General features: G+C 50.6%; 2 protein-coding genes and 1 pseudogene across 3 annotated transcripts; 1 reads left to right on the top strand and 2 right to left on the bottom strand.

Annotated features, from left to right (window-relative positions):
• The first annotated feature begins 774 nt into the window (after window positions 1-774).
• On the top strand, window positions 775-6984 carry LOC120710403 (jasmonoyl--L-amino acid synthetase GH3.3-like). The gene is made up of 4 exons (XM_039996095.1): window positions 775-1696; window positions 1803-2457; window positions 5820-5976; window positions 6431-6984. Exons 1-4 carry the CDS (start codon window positions 1257-1259, stop codon window positions 6982-6984), a joined length of 1806 nt encoding a protein of 601 aa, XP_039852029.1. The 5' UTR covers window positions 775-1256.
• A 5692-nt stretch (window positions 6985-12676) lies between these two features.
• Window positions 12677-15421, bottom strand: LOC120705565 (annotated as a pseudogene).
• Window positions 15422-17078: 1657 nt separating this feature from the next.
• LOC120705564 (jasmonoyl--L-amino acid synthetase GH3.3-like) lies at window positions 17079-22476 on the bottom strand. Of its 2 annotated transcripts, XM_039989972.1 has the most exons (4): window positions 22322-22476; window positions 21138-21587; window positions 20047-20867; window positions 17079-17952 (listed from the first exon to the last, which is right to left on the bottom strand). In XM_039989972.1, the coding sequence occupies exons 2-4, from the start codon at window positions 21554-21556 to the stop codon at window positions 17411-17413; spliced, it is 1782 nt and encodes a 593-aa protein (XP_039845906.1). In that variant the 5' UTR covers window positions 21557-21587; window positions 22322-22476; the 3' UTR covers window positions 17079-17410. The 2 variants fall into 2 exon arrangements, with proteins under 2 accessions (XP_039845906.1, XP_039845907.1); XM_039989973.1 differs by lacking the exon at window positions 22322-22476 and having other exon boundaries at window positions 21138-22301.
• Window positions 22477-23011: the final 535 nt, after the last annotated feature.

The following is a 23011-nucleotide window of genomic DNA, read 5'->3' as shown; positions in this document are numbered from 1 at the left end:
ACCGACTCCGTCTTTCTACGGTGATTTCCCAATAAATGCCGCTCATGTGCATAAATAGTTCTCAAGCATGTCCAAAGAACTATTGTTTACAGGGCAAGGACAGGAGAAAGGCCGGTTTCTTGAACACGTACACACCCGATCCAAAGCTAGTGGTTGCATGACTGGCACCCTCTTGGGTCCCAACACTACTTTTTCAGTGTGATTTGCCTGGTGACGCTGATATCTGCCACAGTGCCACGCTGACGTGGCTGGACTCGGTGACCATCACACGTTGGCACTAAGGTTGGACCCATATATTAGCCGAATCATCTAGATCCCTACTCTAAATAAACCCACCCTGTCTCTATATGGTCGAGACATTGTACCTCCCAGTGCCTTTAGATTTGAGGCTGTCGCTAGCCTAATTGTCAAGGTCAATGTTCCAAAATTGTGTTCTGGATAGAGTGTTGACGTGCCAGATGGAAATCAGTGTGGCCGATGCAAATGTATCTTAGTTTACATAAGCCATTTTAAATGGCAACCAGTTCCAAAAAAAAAATACTTCGAAGAAATCATCTCGGCAGTACATAGGCTTCGCTTTAAAGGAAAAAAATAGAGGTTGTATTTATTGAAGTTTTAATCGTTTGAATAATGTTTTTTAAAATAAGTTTGAAAACAACTCCTTCAATATGTTTTTTTTGTAACCAAAGCATAGCAAAAAAAATCTAGCAATAATTTATAACCTAGCTAGTCCAAAGATAAATTCTCGCGACAAAAGTTTGCGACAATTGTCCAATATTTGCTATTACAAATTTTGCCGTTAATATATATATTTCCTACCAATGTCTCAGTGACACATGGAGCCCACTTACAATGAAAATGGCACCAAAGAAATTTACCCCAAAAGTTTATCCTAACTGACGTAAGGATGCAGTATGTGAAGTCCACTCCTGGTCATTTCTTTTCTAACGTAACGATGGAGCACAAGACCAGATCATTTGTTTTCTTGACTTCAACTGTGAACTTGAGCATGTTTACGACTTGAGTTGCTCTAGTCATCAGATCATTTGTTCCGATCCATGTGGGGGACGGCGTCGTAGACATGCATGTTGCATGCACATCCAATGAGACAAGATCACGCTACTAGCTCTAGGGTTGGAAATGTCAAATGTTACTCTCGAACCTACCGGACCTTTGAATTTCTGCTCCTCCATTCCTGCTATAAATCCAACAAGGGGGAGGATGCATGATCCAACCTTATATTATCCAAAACAAAGATGAAGCATAGTTCTTCAAGCGGCAAGACGATGATGTTGGGGAAGAAGACGAAGAAGAAGAGTGAGTTCAACGGTGAGGAGGTGATCGCCGAGTTCGAACGGCTGACCCTGGACGCCGCCGCCGTCCAGCGGGAGACGCTTCGGCGGATCCTCGACGAGAACGGCGCCGTCGAGTACCTCCAGAGGCTCGGCCTCGCCGGCCGTACCGACCCGGCCGCCTTCCGGGCCTGCGTGCCGCTCGTCACGCACGGCGACCTCGAGCCCTACATCGGCCGCATCGCCGACGGCGACACCTCCCCCGTCCTCACCGCCAAGCCCGTCACCGCCATCTCCCTCAGCTCCGGCACCACGCAGGGGAAGCGCAAGTACCTGCCCTTCAACGACGAGCTTATCAAGCTGACGATGCACGTGTACCGGACTTCCTTCGCTTTCAGGAACAGGTAGCGTATACGTCGCTCTACGTTCATCAGATTGCTAGCAGTTCACGACATCTCTGATTGCCACCACTTCATCGATCTGATCTGATCTGATCTCTACGTTCACCAGGGTGTTCCCCGTCGACGGCGGCAAGGCGCTGCAGTTCGTCTACGGAAGCCGGCCGTTCACGACCAAGGGCGGCCTCACGGCGACCACGGCCACCACCAACCTGTACCGTAACGAGGAGTACAAGGCCGCGGTGCGCGACATCCAGCTGCCGCGCTGCAGCCCCGACGAGGTGATCTTCGGCCCGGACTTCGCGGAGTCGCTCTACTGCCACCTCCTCTGCGGCCTGCTCTTCGCCGGCGAGGTCCGGGCCGTGTTCACCATGTTCGGGCACAACCTCGCGCTCGCGTTCGAGACCTTGGAGCGCGTGTGGGAGGAGCTCTGCCACGACATCCGCCGCGGCGCCCCGTCGCCGGCGCGGGTGACCGACCCGGCCGTCCGGCGGGCGGTGTCGGCCCTCCTGGCGCCGAACCCCGCGCTGGCCGACGAGGTGGCGCGCAGGTGCGCCGGGCTCCGCAACTGGTACGGGGTGATCCCGGCGCTGTGGCCTAACGCGAGGTACGTGCACACGATCGTGACGGGGTCCATGGAGAACTATGTCAGGAAGCTCCGGCACTACGCCGGCGGCCTGCCGCTCGTCGCCATGGATTACGGTGCGTCGGAGGGGATGGTCGGTGCCAACTTAGAGCCGGAGATGCCGCCGGAATCAGCCACGTTCACCGTGGTAACATCCCAAAAATTCAACTAAAGAAATTACTCGAAATCATTTCAAAATTTTGGTTCCACGTTGAGCTCCCCAATTCCCCGGAACCCTTTCCAATCTCTGTCCCGACATCCGAATCTAATTACTGTCCCGTCTCCATGTTCCTCTTCGTCCCGCGCGTCATGCCCGACCGGCACGCGTGCACGACCAGTCGCGGTCGTCACCGCGGCGCCGGCGTGATCTCCTTCCCTCTCTCTCCCTCTTTTACTTTTCCCTCCCATTTTCTTTTTCTTTTTTCCTTTTTCTTTTCTTTTCCCTCCATATCTCCTTCCTCTCCTCTGCCGCGCTCTCACACGCGCGACGCGCAGCGTGCCGCTCGCCGGCCACCGCCCTCACCCCGGCCGCTCCCCGCTCCTGCCCACGCGCACGCGTGCACCCCGCTCCCAGCCGACCCCGCGCGCAGCACGCGCACGCCCCTCCTCACGCGTGCACCACACGGCCGAGCCACCCGCCGCGCCGCTCGCCGCTCGCAGCTTGGCGCCGGCCGCACCTGTCACCCCCGCCTTGCTGAGCCGCCGTGCCGCTCGCCTGCCTCGACGCACCCCGCGCGCCCCACGCACACTGCGCCCCACGTCGCCACGCCGGCCGTCGTCAAGCCAGGGACGCACAGCGCTTGCTCCACACGCGCACGCTCTGCTCCCAGCCCACACGCGTCCCTGTGCGCCCCGGATGCTCGCCGCACCGCTCGTGCCTGCCCGAGACGTCTCGTCATCCTGTGGCCGCCTCGCCGCCCGCGCCGCTGCTCCACGACACCACGGTAGCGGCCAAACGCCACTAAAGGCGCCCGCGAAGCTCGCCGGCCGACCAACCCGCGGCCACCGCCCCACCTCTCCCGACCGTCTTACTCGGCCTATAAAGAGGCCCCCGCACCGCTCCCTCAGCTCCACAACCACCTCCACCGCCGCGCGCCCTCCTCCTCTGCGCATCAACGCCGCCGCCCGAGCAAGCTCTGCCCGCCACTGTCGGCCCCCGTGGCTAGCACGCTCCGCTGCACCCAGTCCATGGTGAATGGGGGAAAAGAATCCCACCGTCACCCTCTTTCTTTTCCCCCTGGCGGCGGCCGCCAGGACCTCTAGCACCGCCGCCGCACCGGCCGGGCCGACCGCCGCCCGCCGCCGTGGCTCCCCTCCCTGCGGGGCCCTCCTCCGAAATTGAGGAGGGGAATCCATTCCCCGTGTGCCCCTCCTCCTTTCCCCCTCCTTCTTGGTCGCCGCCGTGCCTCGGACGGCCGGCAAGGGCCGCCGCCGCCCCCTCATGCGCCCTCCTCTGTTTCCCGTGGAGGGAGGAGGAAGAAAGTGGCCTTTTGCCACAAAACCCCCTGCCTTTTTCTCTATTTTATTAAGAACCCTCCCACCTCTCTAGTTCATTTACAAAAGAGCCCTTTTCTATTTTCCCAATTCGCAAATAAATTCTTCCACCATAAACTTAATTTCAAATATGCCCCTACACTTTTCCAGAGTGACCCCGATGTTTTCTAAAATTACAATCAAATCCTTCCACCCTCAAAACTATTTACAAATAGGCCCCTGAACCCCAGTTTAACCCCTAAACCTCTCTGTTATCTATCATTTCATGCGCCAAATAATCTCCGATCGACCTAAAACTTTACCAAGCTATTTCTAATACACTTTTGACCATGCCATTAGAGAACCGCCCAAAAATATTACTCCTGTCTCCATATCTTAATTGTTTCCGATTCGAGCTCAGCGATAAAATCTTTATTTCTTTTTTTGATTGTGTGATTGTTTGTGTGCGTCGTAGATCACGGTGTGAACGAGGGAGGACTCGTCGACGAGCAGCACTGCGAGCAAGTGAACGAGGACCAATACCGCGACCCCGAACCCGAAGGACAGTACCTCGATCAGGACTTCCCGGAAGGCTTTGAAGACGGCAAGTTCAATCTCATCCTTTGATGCATGTTTTGTCCTAGTTTTTATAAACACAACCTATTGGCCTGTTTTACAAAACTGCATATGTTTTGCCTGCTGAAAACATGGTTGGATAGCCACCCCTTGATTTGTTATAATCATTCCTTGACCACCTAAATTAATGTCTGAATGTGAATTATTTGAACGTTAATCGCTGCTAGAACGCTTAGGACCTTAAACACGATACAACTTGTTTTATAAAAGGAAAATGCGTGAGTGTGTGGGAAGGAAAAAATGTGGAATTTTCGAAAGATGAGTTTAAATGGGATGGATGTCACTTCTGTGTGAACTGCCGAATGATGTGCTCTAACCTGTGTGGTTGAGCAAGGAAGGGAGATATTCATCTTGTTACAATTAAGGACCGAGTTGGTGTGTCATCTCACCTAACTCCACTATCGTGCAAACCACTCGACCGTTGTATGGGCAACGGCTTAGCATAAACCGCACTAGTTAGTCTGATAGCCATCAGGAGAGCTAAGAGCAACGGGTGACCAAAGAGAAGGGATTAGCTCTATGTGACTTATGCCCCGGTTAAAACCTCTGTGATAGGTCAATAACCCCTTGGTGGATCCCGTGATGGCTAGTCAGGTCTAGCTAAGGTGGGTAATGGCTTTGTTGGGATCTGCACCGACACTACGGTGATCGAGCTGTGGTACTCCGCTTGTGAGTAAAGTTGCACACCTCTGCAGAGTTAAAATCTATTCGAATAGCCGTGCCCACGTTACTGGGCGAGTTACGGTGTGGTCACATAACTAGTGTTTCTTTTGGGAATGGATGGGTTGGCGTGAGTTATTTTGGAAAAGTGTCCGGCAGTTGTGTCGTGTGCTACGGCGGATGAGGAGTCCGGTAGCAGCTTAAAACTTGGATCCTGTGTGGGTCAACACTACGTATTACTCGGTGCAAGAAAAACTTGCTTTGAAAATCCTTTCTTTCAAATGAACCCCTGCATAAAATTAACTTTCCGCAAATTAAACCCTAGCCTTATCTTTGATTTACCCTGTGCATTATATTCTGTTTATACCCCTTCGTGGGTGTGGTTGGACTTGCTGAGTACGTTTGTACTCACCCTATTCTTAATTTTTATAGAGGAAGATCCAGACTTCGTTTCCGAAGACGTTGAGTAGAGGTTCCGTCCTGCACCCAACTTTGCCTGTGGATAGGGTCACCCGCACGAAGTTTCATATGGTGCAAGACTCTGATGCCCCCCCTTTTCGTAGTTAATATCGTTGTGTGGGTGTTGGTTGTTATCCTCGCGATAGTGGTGCTTCACTGGCCACTTCCGCGTAGAGTTGTACGGTGATGTATCATCTGATGTAATAAAAGTATTATCAGGCTCCTAGAACCGATATTGTATCACTTTCAAGTCTTCTCTTATGAGGGGACGCTTCAACCGTGCTCCGCAACATTGCCTACTTCGAGTTCATCCCTCTCAAGACCAGTGACGGCGGCGAAACCTGTCCTGACACGAGCTATGCCGAGGAGCCTGTCAGTTTGACGGAGGTCACCGTCGGCGAGCAATACGAAGTTGTCAGGACCACCTTCGCAGGTACGTTCTTTCATATCAGCATACCATCTGGTCAGTCGAAGGTATTAATCCAATTCACCTAAATATTTTGATTGTAATCTTCATATTTACATTATTAATGTGTTGTGACATGAGCAAAAAAAACAACTTTTGAGCTTGGTGACATGCTAAAAAGGTATATTGCATATTTATCCCCTATTTATTTTTGAAAGTACGATTCATCCTGCTTTTAAAGAAAACAAATCAGGTATTTGTCCCTATTTATTACTCATATTCAGTCTTAATTGATTCTTACGCGCACTTTCTAAATAGAGTAAGATGATTTATTTTTTGAATAAATTTTGAATCCTACAATGATTTTTAAACTTTTGAACAATTCTTTAATATATGCTATGTAGAACAACAATTTGTAGCTGCAATAATTCTAAAGGATAATTTTGATATCTTGCTTCATGAAGATGCAATTGTTAAGCAGGATTATACCGGTACCGTCTGGGAGATGTGGTGAAGGTGGCCAGGTTTTACAACTCCACTCCAAAGCTCAAGTTCGCGTGCCGAGGGATGCTCACACTGTCCCTCAACGTCGACAGGAACAGCGAGCAGGACGTCCAGCTCGCCGTCGACGGTGCGGCCAAGATCCTAGCCGCCGCCGCCGCCGAGAGGTTGGAGGTCCTGGACTACACCAGCCACGCCGACGTGTCGTCGGACCCGGGCCACTACGTCATCTTCTGGGAGCTCAGCGCCGCCGAGGCTGACGACGACGTGCTGCAGAGCTGCTGCGATGAGCTGGACAGAGGCTTCGTCGATGCTGGCTACATGAGCTCGAGGAAGACGAACGCCATCGGGCCGTTAGAGCTGCGGGTCCTGCAGCCGGGCACCTTCCGAAAGGTGATGGACAATTACCTCTCCCTCAGAGCTCCTGTCAACCAGTTCAAGCTGCCACAGTGCGTTGCCGGATCCAACTCGAGCGTCCTCCGCATTCTCTCTAGCAGCACCGTGAAGGTCTTGTTCAGCACGGCCTACGGATAGAGCTAGCCAGTCAATGGTGGTATGTACGACCACCCATGAGGACAGCTTAAGCAGTTGTGACACAAGCATTATTGATCAGGATTTAGGAGCAGATAGACGCATGGGAACCATTTGTGAGGGTGAGTGAATGACGACTTCTCTGTTGATAAGTGGCACTTGGGGACCAAAGTTGTGGCGAGAATATCAACGTGAAAAACTGTGGCAGCCAAAAGTTAATAGCCAACCAAGCAGCAGCCTTTGCTGGTGTGGCCGCTAGGGCTGGAAAAAAAGCTCGTTAAGCTGGCTCGGTGGCTCGTTTCAAAATTGCTCCGATTACGTTCGTTCTTTTTTTAAAATAAAGATTAGTTGATTTGGAACAAAAGTCAATTTTGGCAGGCTCGGCTCGGCTCGGCTCGTTATGCTCGATTTGAAGTTGCATATCAAACAACGCGGGAGACTATAATAAATACGAATATATTGATTTCGAAGAAAGCTTGAAAAAAGTCGAGGCTCGGCTCGATTCCACCCCTAGTGGCCGCTATACTCCGTGGCGTGGCGAGTTATGACTGCAATCCAAACACCCCCTTAATCAACATGTTCTCTGTATAGATATTGCGTGGTATTATATATATTTGTCATTATTCTTTTACACGAGGCATTTTTACTTGTTAAAATAAATACAATTGAATATAATTTTATGGTGAAGTTTTTCGAGTAAAATCTAATAAACATTTGATCTGTGGATACGAATATTCATTCTTGTCTATCTATATTTCTTTTATGTTTTCCCTCATTTGATGTTCTGAGCCGCCCTAGTTCTTCCTACATATATAGCCGTTGGTCATCGGAGGGCCCTGAAAATTCCGAAACCTTAACCACCCGCAACATTCAGCAATATCGCACGCTCTCATTCTCATCGCATCATGGATTCAAAACGGAAAAGAGAGCACTGGAACAGCTAAAAGACGGGACTAGAAAAGGATAAGGAAAAATTGTCAGATCACGAAGGCTGGCCAGGCCCATTCTTTCACATTTCAACCTCTCCTCCTCATCCATCAAAAAAATTATTTGCAAAAGGATAGGTAACCTAGTGGTTGCAATAACCTCGATAGAACCTTAGGTTATGTGTTCGACTCCATGTGAGGATGAATATTCTAGGATTAACGGTGTTACGTTTTCAGTGGTAGGTGAGGGTTTGCGCACGTATGTTTATAGGGGTGAGTGTGCATATGTGCGTATGTTGTGAGTATCTAAGTTATTCTGTGTAATCTTAAAAAATAAAAAAGTTACTTTACAATAAGACACCTGCTTTTCACATGTTCAGCTAGCTGTGGCTGGTTGCTGGTACTGATTTGCTGTGAGAGAAAAATACTCCTGGCTGGTGACTGGTGGATAGTGCACTACAGGAGCCAGGGCGTTTGCCGTGTGCCAGAGGCACACGGCAAAGGCTATTTTGCACACGGCAAAGCATTTGCCGTGTGTAACACACGGCAAAGTGCTCACGGCATCCAAACGTCGGCAAAGAGCCACTTTGCCGTGTACTTTTTCTCGGGCACTCGGCAAAGACTTTGCCGTGTGTTAGAGCGACACTCGGTAAACAATTTTCCAAAAAAAACACCGGCAACTGCTGCAGCGGCAGTGCCGGCCACCACAACCATGCTACCGGCCGCCGTGACCACCACCACGCCGGCCAGCCAGGAGAGGAGGCACCACCACCCGTGGCCGCGCCGCCGCCTCCCGTGGGCGCCCCCACCGGCCGCCGTTCGGGGCCGGGACACCGCCCGTGGCTACGCCTCCGTCTCCCGCCGGCGCCCCCGCCGGCCGCTGGCCGGGGCCGGGCCGCCGCCTCCTGAGGCCGCACCACCGCCCCTTGAGGCCATTGTTGCGCCGCTGGACTGTCGCCGGAAGGAGAGATCGAGGCCACGCCAGGGAGGGAGCTTGAGCCGCGCCTGGGAGGGAGCTCGAGGTCGCATCGGGGAGGGAGCTCGCGGCCTCGCGGGGGAGGGAGCTCGAGGCCGCGCCGCCGGAGGGAGCTCGAGGCTGATGCGCCGCCGTCGGGGTAGAGGAGGCCGCCGTGGATCCCGCCGTCCGGCCTTGAGCTCCCTCCGGCGTCCATGTGTCGCCGCCGCCGTCCGGGCTTGGACGGGAGGGCAGGGAGGAAGGCAGCGGAGGTAGGGAGGAGGAGAGAGGGAGGCGGCGGCGGCAGAGGGAGAGGGAGGAGGCGGCGGGCAGGCGTCCGGGGAGGGAGGCGGCATGGGATGGGGGAGGGGTTTTAATATAGGTAGGGTTGGGAGCTGGCCGGCGACGGGTTTAATGGGCCGGATTTGGGCTGGCTTCGCCGTGTGCCCAACTCCAGCCCACAGCAAAGTTTTATTTTTCAAAAATTATTTGAAATAAATTTAATTAGTTAAATATAGTAAATAAATACAAAAATATACCAAATTTTAATATGGAGTACCACATGTTGTCTGTGAAGAGTGGAAAAACTTTCGAAGTTGAACTCAAATTCGATCGTCACTTTTACTCTAAACCTAACTGCATCCTTCTCAAATCTCCGAATCTTCTCCGGAGATGTTTCCATTTGTAAGCATCGTACGTGAAAAAATTACGAAACCTACTCAATTTTTTACCACTGCCTCCACATACGATATAACGAGGTATTGGCAAATCTCATAATTTTCAGACTTCATTTGTTTTTTTAGAATTTTAAAATCATTCGAACACACGTTCGTAGCCGTGTTTCCTAAACAAGATGTTGAAAATTTCTTTTCATTTCACGTGTAAGACCTCAAACTAGGCTAAATAACATGAATATCATTTTTTCACTAATTTTATTCTATTATTTGAATCACTTGCAGTTCAAATATGACTTGATTCAAAAAATTGCTTGAAATGCAATTAATTAGTTATATATAGCAAAAAAATTTAAAAATATACCCAATTTTAACTTGGGGTACTACATGTTGTATGTGGTGGGTAGAAAAAGTTTCGAGGTGAGAAGAGAAAAAAAAATTATAACTTTGCCGTGTGCCAAAAATAACACACAGCAAACTATTAACTTTGCCGTGTGCCAAAAAAAGTACACGGCAAAGTCTTTGTCGTGTGTCAGCACACGGCAAAGCATGGATTTTGCCGTGTGTATTTTTTTACCGTGTGTTTTTGCTGAGGCACACGGCAAAGTGGCTATTTGCCGTGTGCCCGAAAAAAAGCACACGGCAAAGACCTAGGCACTCGGCATTACAGCGATTTCTGGTAGTGGTGCTGATTGGTGTGAGAGAAAAATACTTATGCTGGCTGCCAACAAAACAGAGTTATAGCTCTGCTTGGAAAAGAAAATCCAAACTGCAGAATTAGAAATATTGCATCATGCATTTTTCCTTTTCACATGTTCGGGGGAAAAAAAGATGAGGTGCGGCTACGAGGGCCAAAATGTAGAAAGGATTTGAATTCGGTTCCTCCGGCGTGCTTGTCCCCGTCCGACTCGAATACCAGCAGTAACCACCATCGAAGTCGGTTGTGGCCTCGCTACACCCCGCCGACGCCGACGCCGCGACGGCTTCAACTCCGATCCAACGCACCCTCAACTTTCCTCTCCGACGAGACGACTGGGCGGCTCACCTCGACGAGACGACCTCGCGCGCAGAAGCCGTCGGTGATGGCAGACGGGTCCTTGACGAGGCACGGGTTCCCGCGCGGCTTCCGCTTCGTGCCCACGGAGCTGGAGCTCATCCACCTCCTCTCCCACCGGATCCACCGCGGCAGCCTCCCTCCGCCGTTCGACCGCATCTTCCACGACCTGCGAATCCGCGACTACCACCCCGAGGAGCTCTACGGTCAGTCCGATGATCCCGCCCACCTCTTCCCCAACCCCTTCGGTTCCTCTTCCTCCCCCCGAACCCTCTCCTGATTTAATTCTCTCTCTGACGTACGTCCGATATGCCATTGCCGCCGCCGAGCACATCCTTGCAGAGAGGTACAAGGAGGACGCGGAGCACCGCTACATCTACTTCTTCAGCCGGCGGGAGTTCCAGAAGAAGGGAGCCGGCGGCGCGGCCCCCGGGCACAAGGCCCAGAAGGAGCCGCGGCTGATGCGCGCGGCCAGGGGCGGCGGGTGGAAGGCCTCCGGCGGCGGCCAGAATCTGCGGTGGCCGCGAAGCAAGGGCGGCTTCTTCGCGGGGAGGATGATGACGCTGGTGTTCTATGATCGCGGGGTTGACAAGAGCAAGTGGGGCATGCACGAGTTCGTCGTCCCCGTACACGAACAAGAGAACCTGACCACCCCGCCTACACATGTCAGTATCTCTCCCAAAAATACACTAGTACTGCCTCAAACTGGAAGATTGAAAATCAAAGCTAATATAAGTAAATTTTGATTCAAAATTTGATAGTAGATCACAAACTGTTCATCCGTCTACATATATAATGTGCGGTCTTGATTTGCAGTTCAAGGACCTGGCCTTGTACCGCCTCTACGTCCTCAGGAGCGGCGACATGGAAAGCGACAACGACGGAGCCGGGAGCAGCAGCGAGATGCTGGCAAACGCCTACGACGACCACTTCTCACCGTCCACGGCGGTGGCGCCGTGCCCACCTGTTCAGCCGTGGGGGATCTTCGACACCGGCGCCTCGACCTCGCACTCACTGATGCCGCCGCCGCCGCAGCAGCATCGTCCCAGCTTTGAGCACGCCCATCACTACCACCACCAGTTCGCGTTCGGTGCCGCGTCGGCCGGGGCCGCCACCCAACAGCAGGTGCACGAAATGCCGGTACATGGCGCCGGGTTGCTCGGTGACATGTGCCAGTTGGCGATCCCAGCGGCGCCGGTGCCAGTGCCGCCAGCCGCTGCGGACCCGGCGGCACACCGGGCTGCCACTACTACGGCGGCGCATGGCGCTGGGAAAGAAGCCGGTCACTTCGTGGCCACGCGCTCGCCGTGTTCGCCGCCGGCTATTGGGAGCCCGTTGGTGGAGCAGCACGCCACCGCCACGACGGAGCCGCCGCACGCCCAGTCTGCAGACTGCGTTAAGCCGGCGGAGGAGGCGGCGCCGCCCCCGCTGGAGGATGTCCCGCCAGCTGCCGAAGACGAGCGCATGGCCGCCAGTGCGGATGGGCCAGACATGCCGGACTGGAATTTCGACTTCGCGCCGTTCGACGATTACAGCTTCCAGTTCACGATGGAGGAGATCCTGGGGTACCCGGCGATGGAGGGAGATAGCAATTCAGGAGGCGACAACTGCAGCAGCCAGGCAGGTGACACGAAGCAGGGGCCACCATCCGCAATCAAGATTTAGGGTTCCTTTTTACTTGTTCGGTTTCGATTAGCTGCGTCATAATTTCAGTCTAGCAATCAAGATTTAGAGTTCATTTTTACTTGAGAGTAAAAATAGACGCTGAGGCTATCAAGATAGCAGAAACCTGAGGCAGACCGGAGATTCTCTCCTAGTAGTACATCTGAAAATCCCTGTCGTCTCATGTTGTGGTTTTCAAATAGACGCTGCAGAAAAAGTTCAATTAATTACTGCATAAATTTAGTACTTCAATTTCTGGAAAACACTTGACAGTAAATAAAGGGGAGCAATTTCTGGAAAACATAGCCTCCATGAGAAACTAGATGGTAGCTTGTTCTTACTTGGCTATGGAAATTGATATTCATGTGTTGGTCCGATGAATGTAGTGCCCAATGTGCTGGGTAGTAACAAATTGCTTGCCATGTGACAAAAAGCACAAGATGTTCCCCCAAAAGTAATTATGTTTAACTTGAGACTCAAATCTTGGCAACATGAACTTGAGACTCAAGATGGATATTACAACCATGCGGGAACCCAAACTGGAAGTCTCAACCAACCAACTCGCCCATGGTAGGCTAATATCGATCACGGAACAGCTTAAAATCACCTCTTTGTTAAAGTAGAAACACATTCTAACTACAGAAGTTATAGAATTACGTACATGACAAAATGAGGATTCATCTGTTTTATGTTCATGTCAGCATCTTCTGTCAATGGGCTGAATATGCCCGTCCCAATGCTCAACTAATCAAAACCATCACCAAAGACGATTATCAATCATTGCTGCAATTATATCTTTCAATGTTCCCTGCAAAGTTTAAAATTGTTATTGCATTAGGCATATGTTGTCACCAGACTATCCAGAGTGATATGCGTAGTACCCATTTCACTAAAGATAAATGTTAAGGTTTCATCTGACCATTTCCAGGATTTTGGAAAATTAGACTAAAATCAACTGCAATCGACATTGTGATCGTGCTGGTTCAGCACTTACTCGGAGAAAAACAACATTGGCTTGAAATCACCAAATCAATTAATAAAAACAGTCAGTCATGCAAAGTGAATTTTCGAATCTGACCTGAGAATGATCTTTCAGACCTAGAGAGATCACCAACGACCGGGCTGAGCCACTGCCACTACAAAAATTAATGTACAATGCTGTGTAAGCTCTCAATGTATGCTGTTTCTGTGTACCCTATAGTACGAAAATAGTGTATCTACAGTCAGCCAAAGGAGCAGTTAATAGTGGTGGTAGAGATAAAAACACTAAATTTTGTGATACTAGAAGCAATGAAGTCATATGGAAAACACAGGCAAAACAATTATAATCGAAGAGCCATTTTGCTGGAGAATATTTGCATAGATGTCCAGGAACAATTACAATGATCAGGTGCCGACAATAGTCTGTCAGGCTGCATACGATCCGAAATTGCAAGCAGTTTGCCATGACATGTAAACGTACATCTAAAAAATTCTATTCAAAGATGTGGAGAGTGGAGAAGAAAAAAACAGACAGCCAAAGTAGATGGTGAAGGAAGCAAACCTTATGTGCTCAATAAGTTGGCGTGCACAAGCTAGTAGGAGTGGCTGCAGTCACAAAATTTTGTACTTTCATTAGTCTTTGCATGTTCAGACAATATTTTGATGGCTGATGGTCTAATGATCTTACCTCATCTCTCTTCCCAAAAAGAACAGACACGTTGTAGGTTGGGTCTGAGAAAACACTTTCATCTTTCCTATTGAGGGAGGTTAAAGATTAATAAAAAAATACAGTCCAGAAATTTCAAAATATTCAACATATCAATTATAAGGCCAATATTCCTCAGCTAGAAATCTCTAGAGACACTAACTTTTCACCTCCTGTAGAAAGGTCATTCAATAAAATCTTACAAGTAGCCAAGTAGTAACTAGTAAGAAATCATCTAGCGTATTGAGGTAGTTAAGGCGTTATCAAACTTTCAAAAAAAGGCATTATCTTGCATAAAGATTCAAGCATGTGAGCAATCTGGAATTTGTGACCTATATGCATATGGCTGCAGTGTTTTGCTGATTTTGATTCTAGATTTTCGAGATAGTTACAGTATTTGTGGAGGGAGCCCGAGTACTCTTTCAGACGACTTTAACAAAATTACAATCTCAAAACAATGTGAAAGAAATAGCATTAAGGAAGCTACATACACAGAACTGATAATGCAAATAACAAAATTGAATTTCAAATTTTAAGGAGAATGAAATTACATAAGAATAGAAAGCATACTTGGCAGCTAGTAGCCTAGTATGGTTCCCATGCAGCCAATTTGTGTCACAATCACCTGCAGATTTATTAAAGATGATCATCTTTGACATGTGAGAATCAGGACTCCAGTGAACAAGAACTGAGACCTGCAGCTTACCAGAAAGGTATCTTCATATTTACTGATAACAATGTCTGTCTTAGTGCCCTAGAAAACCCAAAAGGGGAAAGGAACAATCAAAGCTATCTTTATATAGTATAATCTTCGTAGTCAGAAAACTGTAAAAAAGAAAATCATACTCTCTCCAATACCAAATGAACTAATAACTATACAAACCAAATGTTATCAGACCTACACTCTAGTAACAAACTAGTGTTGTATTATACTACTACACAATATAATCGTATTATTCGCTTAATCTGACTAAAATTTGACACAATTTGGAATCTTGCCGCAGCAAGACAGGTACCTTGATTTCTAACGAGACGGACCGATGCTGCACGGGGAAGTGAGCACCGGATTGCGCAGAGTTCATTGGCACCTCCATCTACCCAATTAGCAGCAGGGGCGTACATACAGATATACATACAGCCGATTATGTTTGCAAAAACAAAAATCGAAGTTAGTAGGTAAAATACATGGTCAGATCCGAATACAAGCAGCGTTTGGGTGTTCCATTTGCACAGCGGGAAGGGAAGGGAACGGGTGGGCGTACATACCGGTCGGATGCTCGCGCCGGTTAAGAGCCCGACAAAGAATTGGCCAAGGTGGGCGCCGCTCGCCCCGTCGTCGCCGCTAGGAAAACAAGGCCGAGAGAGAGAAGAGAGAGGGAGGCGGCGGCGGCGGCGGCGGCGCGCGGAGATGGAGGGAGGCGGAGCAGCAGCAGCCGCATCTCTAGAGAGAGCATGGGCAGTAGTCACCGTTGGATTCAATCCCGACGGCCGAGATGGCCTTTAGTTATTATCAGAGCACTCGTAATACTAGTATACTACGCTCTCTTTTTTTAGACTAATAATATTAGTATGGTACAACTCACAAATACACCGTTGCTCACAAATACATGCCTCTTAATCTCTAAATACAGCTAGGTTTATACCCAAGCTTTTGGAGATGCTCTTACCTGAAACTCGGAATATGCGATACCTGCTACAAGATTCAGTTGTAATTTGCATGTGACAACAGTAAGAACAACTGGATGGAAATAGTATATTTTCCTATTATGAACAAACCACTTTATCCATATATGACCTCCTTAATATAATTTTAGTTCACCTTACTCCCTCAAGCTGTTGCAATCGGTCTAATTTACCCCTAGGGAGACTTGTTATTTTTATTTCTCGGGGAGTATGAGTTTCAAGCTCAATTTTTCTGAGATGTTAAAAGAACATGATATTCTAAGTTAGAGAAATGCTTCAAATTAATTTTTGGGTATGCAACTTTGTATCTCTTGGTTAATTTATTATGAAATGCTCTAGCCTATTAAATAATTATGAAAAAAATAATATATTTTTCTAACATACGTTATGATGTTGAAAAGAGGATTAGCGACGCCGCTAAATTTTTTTCACTGCTAAACCAAATAGATAGGGTGTTTAGTGGAGCTAAATCATCATTAGTTACAGTAGCAAGAAGCCAAGAGCAATCCACAATATCATGGCTATAGAGTATAGACTATAGTATCTGCGGAGCATTGGATACTACCTCGAGAAAAAAGAAATAAACTTGAGATACATACATACGCTGTGCATCATGAGCTGTCACACGAACAGGCTTTACTACGAGCTGAATGAGTGACTATTCCCTCAGAGATTCAGAGGACTGCTCCCGTCGACCTCCCTTGAAATACCCAGATCGAATCCTTCCGGGGTCCAAGAGATACGCTTGTTCATCCACCAGCTGCACACACACTTCGACGTACGCCTTCACATCTGCACGTGCTGGAAACAAGTTGCTGGCTAGCACTCTTTTTCACAAAAAAATAATAATAACAAGTTGCTATAGCGCCTACCTAGCAGCACAAAGGCAAGAACACGTGATCTTTCCGTGGCAGGAGCTACAGCTCCATGCCATGGCCATGGTCCACGCCTCCATGGCGTGACCAGTCGATCACTGACCAGCTCGAACAAGCATATCCATCAGCAAGTGTCTCCCTGGGCCCCCTCCGGTTCTCTTGTCCCGTCGGCCGTCGCTGCCGCCTGCCGGAGTACTTGCTTGCTTGCTAGTAGTGTGTGTGCAGCCGGCCGGCCGGCCATGTGGCCGGGGAGGCAGGGTGCTCTCCGGCCTGCAGGCAGAAAGGATGTCTGGCTTTGTCTCTTGCGGTTTGCACCCTTGCTTCCTGTCCAGACGTCAAGTGAGAGGCTTTGCTTCTCGTCGATCACATGGCGTGCTGCTGGCAGATTAAAAGGGAAATCCTATGGTCTCCCCGCCAAATTCTCCGTCCAAACCGTTGCCATTTCGGCGTCGGCTTGCTCTCGCAAAGTAGCGGTCAGCCGAGCCAACTGCCCCAGTGGTCAGTCATCAGTGGAGTGGATAAACATTCAGATCGAGCTCAGGAAAAGCTAGGATCATCCCGTAGCTAGGCTAGGGGGCATGTACAGGAGGAAAGATAGATTAATAATTAACAGGTTTATTTCACTCGATTCAACGACACTAGCTACTTGTTGCAAATTAACAGACCACATGCGATGCGTCATGCAGATTTGGTAGTTACACAACACAACACATGGCCGGCAGGCGCGGCTACTTGGCTACAGATCATAGATCACTACTGCATCCATATCCTGCTGAGGCTGCTGAACGGCAACAGCCTGATGTCCTGATGATGATCAGTTGCTGCTCGCTGCGTCGCCGTCTGTCAGCCGCATGCGTCGTCTCCTCCGATCCTCCCCCTCCCGGCGTCGCCGCCGCGCCCGTCAGCGTCGTCGTCAGTCGTAGGCGGCGCTGAAGAACACCTTGACGACGTTGCCGGAGAGGATCTGGAGGACGCCGGCGTTGCTCCGGCCGACGCAGCGCGGCGACTTGAACTGGCTCACGGGGGCGCCGTGGGAGAGGTAGTGGCGGAGCACCTTCTGGAACGTGCCCCGCTGCAGCACCCGCAGCTCCAGCGGCCCGATGGCGCCGGCCTTCCTGGACCCGACGTACCCGGGGTCCGTGAACGCCCGGTCCAGCTCGTCGCAGCAGCCCTGCAGCACGTCGTCGTTGCCGTCGGCGTTGAGCTCCCAGAAGACGACGTAGTGGCCCGGGTCGCGCGACACGTCGGCGTGGCTGCTGTAGTCCACCACCTCCAGCTTCTCCGCCGCCAGGATCTTGGCCGCGCTGTCCACGGCGAGCTGCAGGTCGTGCTCGCTGTTCTTGTCGATGTTGATGGTCAGCATCAGGTTGCGCCGGCACACGAACTTGAGCTTGGGCGTCGAGTTGTAGAACCCGGCCACCTTCACCACGTCGCCCAGACGGTACCGGTACAGCCCTGCGCCAATTTTCATTTGCATACCGACCTCAGGTAAGTATATTTACAGGTAATTTGTCAGGAAGTTACTGCAATTCCACATGGTAAATCACACAGCTTCTTTCACAAAGATAGAGCAATGACCACAAAATTCCGCTGCTTCTGATTTGGGAGCAATTCTTATCCGATTCTGTGACTGGGTCACTCACAGCACGTACACATCATCTCCTGTAGCCTGTAGGCCCTACATGACGTGCCCATGCCCTATGCCCATCCATGGAGTGAGTCATGGATCGAGTGGAAGAAGCCTCTAGGCTACACCGCGACGAATTAGTCTACCGATTCATGGGCTGGAAAACATACAAAAATCCTCATAGACACAGCCTACAAAGTAAAGAAAGCGAAATGTTCTTGTTTAGTAGCTGCTTGGACTGGCAAGACCGCCTGAAAATTCAGCTACTTCTGAATAAGATAGATGCAAAGAAGCCCAGAAGTTTGACAGTTCTCAGCTGATGCTTTCATTCAGATGTGAATGCACGCGACCTGCTGGTCAGATTCAGTTAGACTATGGTTAAGGTTCGGCGACAGAAGTTCCGAGCTGCAAAGGGCCAAGAACAATGATCGGCCGGCAAACCGACAAATCGTCATAGAAGCAGACTTTTTGTCCTTTAACATATTACTGGGTGATCTACTACTTCCACACCTAATCCATAGTTTACTGATACTGATTTATTACTAGGATTAATTAGTTGCTAGTAGCTCTAGCTCCACAGTTGTTTGATCCGGTCAGCGTTTTTTTCTTCTTCTCGAAAACAATACAGAAGCATGGCCTCACATCAAATGATTAATATTCAGACTATAAAAATGCTGAATAAGTCTTTGCAGTTGCATCACCCTTTTGTCTCTTGTCAGGCAGTGGACAGTGTGAGTTCCAAGAACCAAGAAGAGTACTACCACTGTAAATTACTATGATGGATTTATATGTATACATATATAGGAAAATATTGTAGTCATTTTCATGATGATTGTACTATAACTCAATTTGTGTTTTCATCCACGTGTTGTTTCTCGGTTAAATACATATATATATATATATATATATATATATATATATATATATATATGTATCGTAGAAGATTGTGCAATTATATGTATGTCGCATTTTCACTGTCTACATCTCACATGGCGTAGAAAATCAGTGGACTTTTGGATGATCAGTACATCTACTCATTGCAGTCCCCGAATTCTGAGCTACTACAGGATTGATCATAACCTGCTCCTAGATCTAACACACACGCTGTCCTTGTTCTTGATGACCTACTATATATTCTGACGCAGAAGGGGGGGGGGGAAAGAGGAAAGGAAGAGGGATTTGGAAACAGAAAAACTAACGTCCTCTTCAGATCTCCTGACGACGTTTTTTCAAATGGAATCCCATCTACGACGGTCGCAACGTACCAAAAAGCCATGTGCTTTTCTTTCTTTCTTTTTCTTTTTTTCTTTGAAAGAAGATCTCCGTGCATTGTTCAGGACCAGAGCGATCTCAAAAGCCCAAGGGTTGGGACGGACAACGGAAGGAACGGCGGCGACTGCCGACTGCCGGCCGGAGTCAATCCCTCCTTCGGCGGTCGTCAGAGGTGAAGTCAACAAAGAGGAAAGCAAGAGAGGAAACTAACCAAAGCTCCCTCTCTCAGTCTCTCTCTCACTGTGGCCACAGAGTTGTAGTACCACTGTTATTACGTCCACAAAGCAAAGCGAAGAAAAGGTCTCTAGCTAGAGTCTAGTAGACAAGCAAAGGTTGCTGTTGCTGAGAAAGCAGCAGCCTACGTGCAGTGTTCTTCATTCCCCGTTGTACAAGCAACTGTCTATTTGGTATACCATCCAAGCCTAAATATCTAAAATGATGATGTCCTTTTCTTCTTCAAAACAAAAATGATGGCGTCTCTTGAAATAAATCAGCATTGTTCAAAATAGTAGTACATCTACTAGCAGATGTTTTAATGACTTAAAGTCAAAATTAAATTTAGAAGTCGTCTGACAAGCAAATGTACGAAAGCATCATACGTCGTGCTGCATGACAAGGAACGCGGGAGGAGGACTGGAGGAGGGTAGTACCTGCGAATGTGGTCATGACGACCTCGTAGTGCTCGCCGACGGTGACTTCCGTGAGGCCGACTGGCTCCGCCTCGGCGAAGGAGGTGTCGGAGGCGGCGGCGGCGCCGTCGTCGCTGGCCTTGAGCGGGATGAACTCGAAGTAGCCGATGTTGGGGAGCACGGTGAATGTGGCGGACTCCGGCGGCGTCTCGGGCTCGACGTTGGCTCCGACCCAGCCCTCGGATGCGCCGTACTCGGCGGCGACGAGGGGCAGCCCGCCGGCGTAGTGGCGGAGCTTCTTGACGTAGTGCTCCATGGACCCCGTCATGATGCCGTGCACGTACCTGGCGTTGGGGAACAGCGCCGGGATGACGCCGTACCAGTTGCTGAGCGCGGCGCACCGGCGCGCCACCTCGTCGGCGAGCGCCGGGTTGGGCGCGGCGAGGAGCGCCGAGACGGCCTTGCGGACGGCGGGGGCGGTGACCCGCGTCGGGGACAGCGCGCCGGCGCGGATGTCGGCGCAGAGCTCCTCCCAGACGCGCTCGAAGGTCTGGAAGGCGAGGACGACGCTGTGCGCGAAGGTGGCGGAGACGATGCGGACCTCGTCGGCGAAGAGCAGGCCGCAGAGGAGGTGGCAGTAGAGCGACTGGGCGAAGTCCGGGCCGAAGATCACCGCGTCCGGGCTGCACGCCTGCGACTGGATGGCGCGCATGGTGGGCATGAACTCCTGGCTCCGGTACACGTTGGTGGTGGCCGTGGTCGCCGTGAGGCCGCCCTTGGTGGTGAACTCCCGGCTGCCGTAGATGAACTGCAGCGCCTTGCCGTCCTCCACGGGGAACGCCCTGCATGCGTGCCGATCATCATCAGAACCCAATTCAGTCAGATCATCGTCCTGACACTCTGACAGAGACGACGAGGCACGCACGACTAGCAACCGGCCGGCAGTGATCAATCATGTTCTTAATTTCTGTTGGGTCCTTGCTGCAACTACCGGCAGACAGTGATCCGTCTGAGGACCGTACTACCATCCGGGATGGAAGACCAGAGGCATGGAAGCCGGAACAGGAAGCGAGAAGCTCATTACTGATTTTGACAGGGAGAGGGAGTTGTACCTGTTCCTGAAGGCGTAGGAAGTCCGGTATATCTGCATGGTGGACTTGACGAGCTCCTGGTTGAAAGGCAGGTACTTGCGCTTCCCCTGCGTGGTGCCGGAGCTGAGGGAGATGGAGGTGATGGGCCCGGCGGTGAGCACGGCGGAGGCGTCGCCGTCGGCGATGCGCGCAATGTAGGGCTCGACGTCGGCGTGCGTGGCGAGCGGCACGCAGGCCCGGAAGCTGTCCGGGTCGGTGCGGCCGGCGAGGCCCCGGCCCCGGAGGTACTCGGCGGCGGCGTTCTCGGCGAGGATCCGGCGCAGCGTCTCCCGCTGCACGGCGGCGGCGTCCCGACTGAGCGCCTCGAACTCGGCGATCACCGCCTCGCCGCAGAAGGCGCCGCCGCGCCCCTCCTCGTCGCCGCTCTTCTTCTCCGGCATCCTGTCAGGCCCGCTCTGCTTCTACCTGCGACTGCGAGGGAGGATAAACACCAACGAGTGAGTGAGTGAGTGAGGTCATGACTCACCCGGTGGGTTGTTGGAATGCTTTGGCGTTTCTGCCGCGAGGCGCGCTCCAATCCAAGGCCGGCCGCATCACCCTCCACGCCCGGCCAGGCCAGCTTTGGGCGATCGAGGGAAATGACGGCAGCAGCAACCTCATGGTGGCTTGCTTGAGTCAGTGCACGTCCCACTTTGCAATTTGCAGCCAGGGAAGAGGGAGGGGAATAAAAAAAAATGCCACCGGGCTTTGGGCAGGGCTGCCTGCCTCAAAGCTAGAGGACGAAACGGCGGAGCAGGAGACGGCGGGAGGGCGGCGAGGAAGGCGGCGAGCAGGAGGGTGTACTTGACCCGTCCGTGAGCGTGAGGGTGGTGGTGGTGGCGCAAGAGGCCAAAACGGTTACTCATGCTCAACTCGGGGACGGAACGACCGGCCGGACAGAGAAACACCTCGAGATTTGCTAATTTTGCGCAAACAATCCGGAGGGAATCGAAAGCGCCCCCTCCTCCTCCGCATGACCACCCCACCATCAGACACCGCGGCGGCGGCGGCTAGCAGTGCACGGCGCCGCCGCGCCGGTTATGGAGGAAGGCGGCGAGCGAGCCAGCCAGAGCCCGGCTGCGGCCGAGGAACAGGGACATAGCAAGCAACAGCGCAAGGGACAAGACCAGCGATGAGCAGGATGAGGGAGAAAACAAAGCAAGCACCTGCTGCCTCCTGCCGGGGGGGATGAATGGATGGATGCCGGACAACGGCGGCGACCTGCTCGGCGGGAGTCGCGGTGACGAGCTGACGACGACGACGGGCTTGGGCTTGGCCGGCCACACCGAGTCACCCACACGACGACTCACTCCAGCGCCCCCTGCGAGTGCGCTGCATATATAGGGGAGGGAGGGTCGGAAGGAAGGGGGCCTGCAGGCCCAACTGCCAAGCTCCGTGACAGCTGCCGATTACTGTGTCGCGGTAATTCATTCAATCCCGTCCCAGTCCAGGGGGGAAAGGAATTACTGCTCTTTTTAATTATTTTTATAATTATTACCTTCCTGCTGCTGCTAGTGCTCAGGGATGGATCTAAACATCCGAATTCTTAGAACAAATTTGATATTTTAAAATAGATATGCTTAAAATTTTATGCTAATTTTTTTTTATATTATCAAGCATATTATTACACATAAGAATAAAATTTTGTATAAATTTTTTTATGTATTATTTGCTCCCTATAATTAAAAAGGTGAAAAAAGATTCGTATCCGTATCCGATCCGTATTCGAATTTTTATATCTATTATTTGAGAATATATATGATAAATTTGATGTTTAGTTTTTATGAATCTTTACAAGATCAATGTTAAATACAAGGCTATGAATTTACATAGTAAATTCTATATTTTATTTGTCC

The sequence above is a fragment of the Panicum virgatum genome, chromosome 5K, assembly GCF_016808335.1.
Source record: "Panicum virgatum strain AP13 chromosome 5K, P.virgatum_v5, whole genome shotgun sequence".
Lineage (NCBI taxonomy): Eukaryota > Viridiplantae > Streptophyta > Magnoliopsida > Poales > Poaceae > Panicum > Panicum virgatum.
Note: the sequence above shows the minus strand (reverse complement) of the source record. Positions and strands in the feature narration are given on the sequence as shown.

Excerpts from the sequence above, each read along its gene's own strand:
- LOC120710403 (XM_039996095.1), top strand. The coding sequence starts at position 1,257 with ATGAAGCATAGTTCTTCAAGCGGCAAGACGATGATGTTGGGGAAGAAG. Across the intron at positions 2,458-5,819 it reads CGCCGGAATCAGCCACGTTC|ACCGTGCTCCGCAACATTGC; the intron begins ACCGTGGTAACA and ends GGGGACGCTTCA. Across the intron at positions 5,977-6,430 it reads TGTCAGGACCACCTTCGCAG|GATTATACCGGTACCGTCTG; the intron begins GTACGTTCTTTC and ends ATTGTTAAGCAG.
- LOC120705564 (XM_039989972.1), bottom strand. The coding sequence starts at position 21,556 with ATGCCGGAGAAGAAGAGCGGCGACGAGGAGGGGCGCGGCGGCGCCTTC. Across the intron at positions 20,868-21,137 it reads TCCTACGCCTTCAGGAACAG|GGCGTTCCCCGTGGAGGACG; the intron begins GTACAACTCCCT and ends GCACGCATGCAG. Across the intron at positions 17,953-20,046 it reads CGTCATGACCACATTCGCAG|GGCTGTACCGGTACCGTCTG; the intron begins GTACTACCCTCC and ends AAATTGGCGCAG.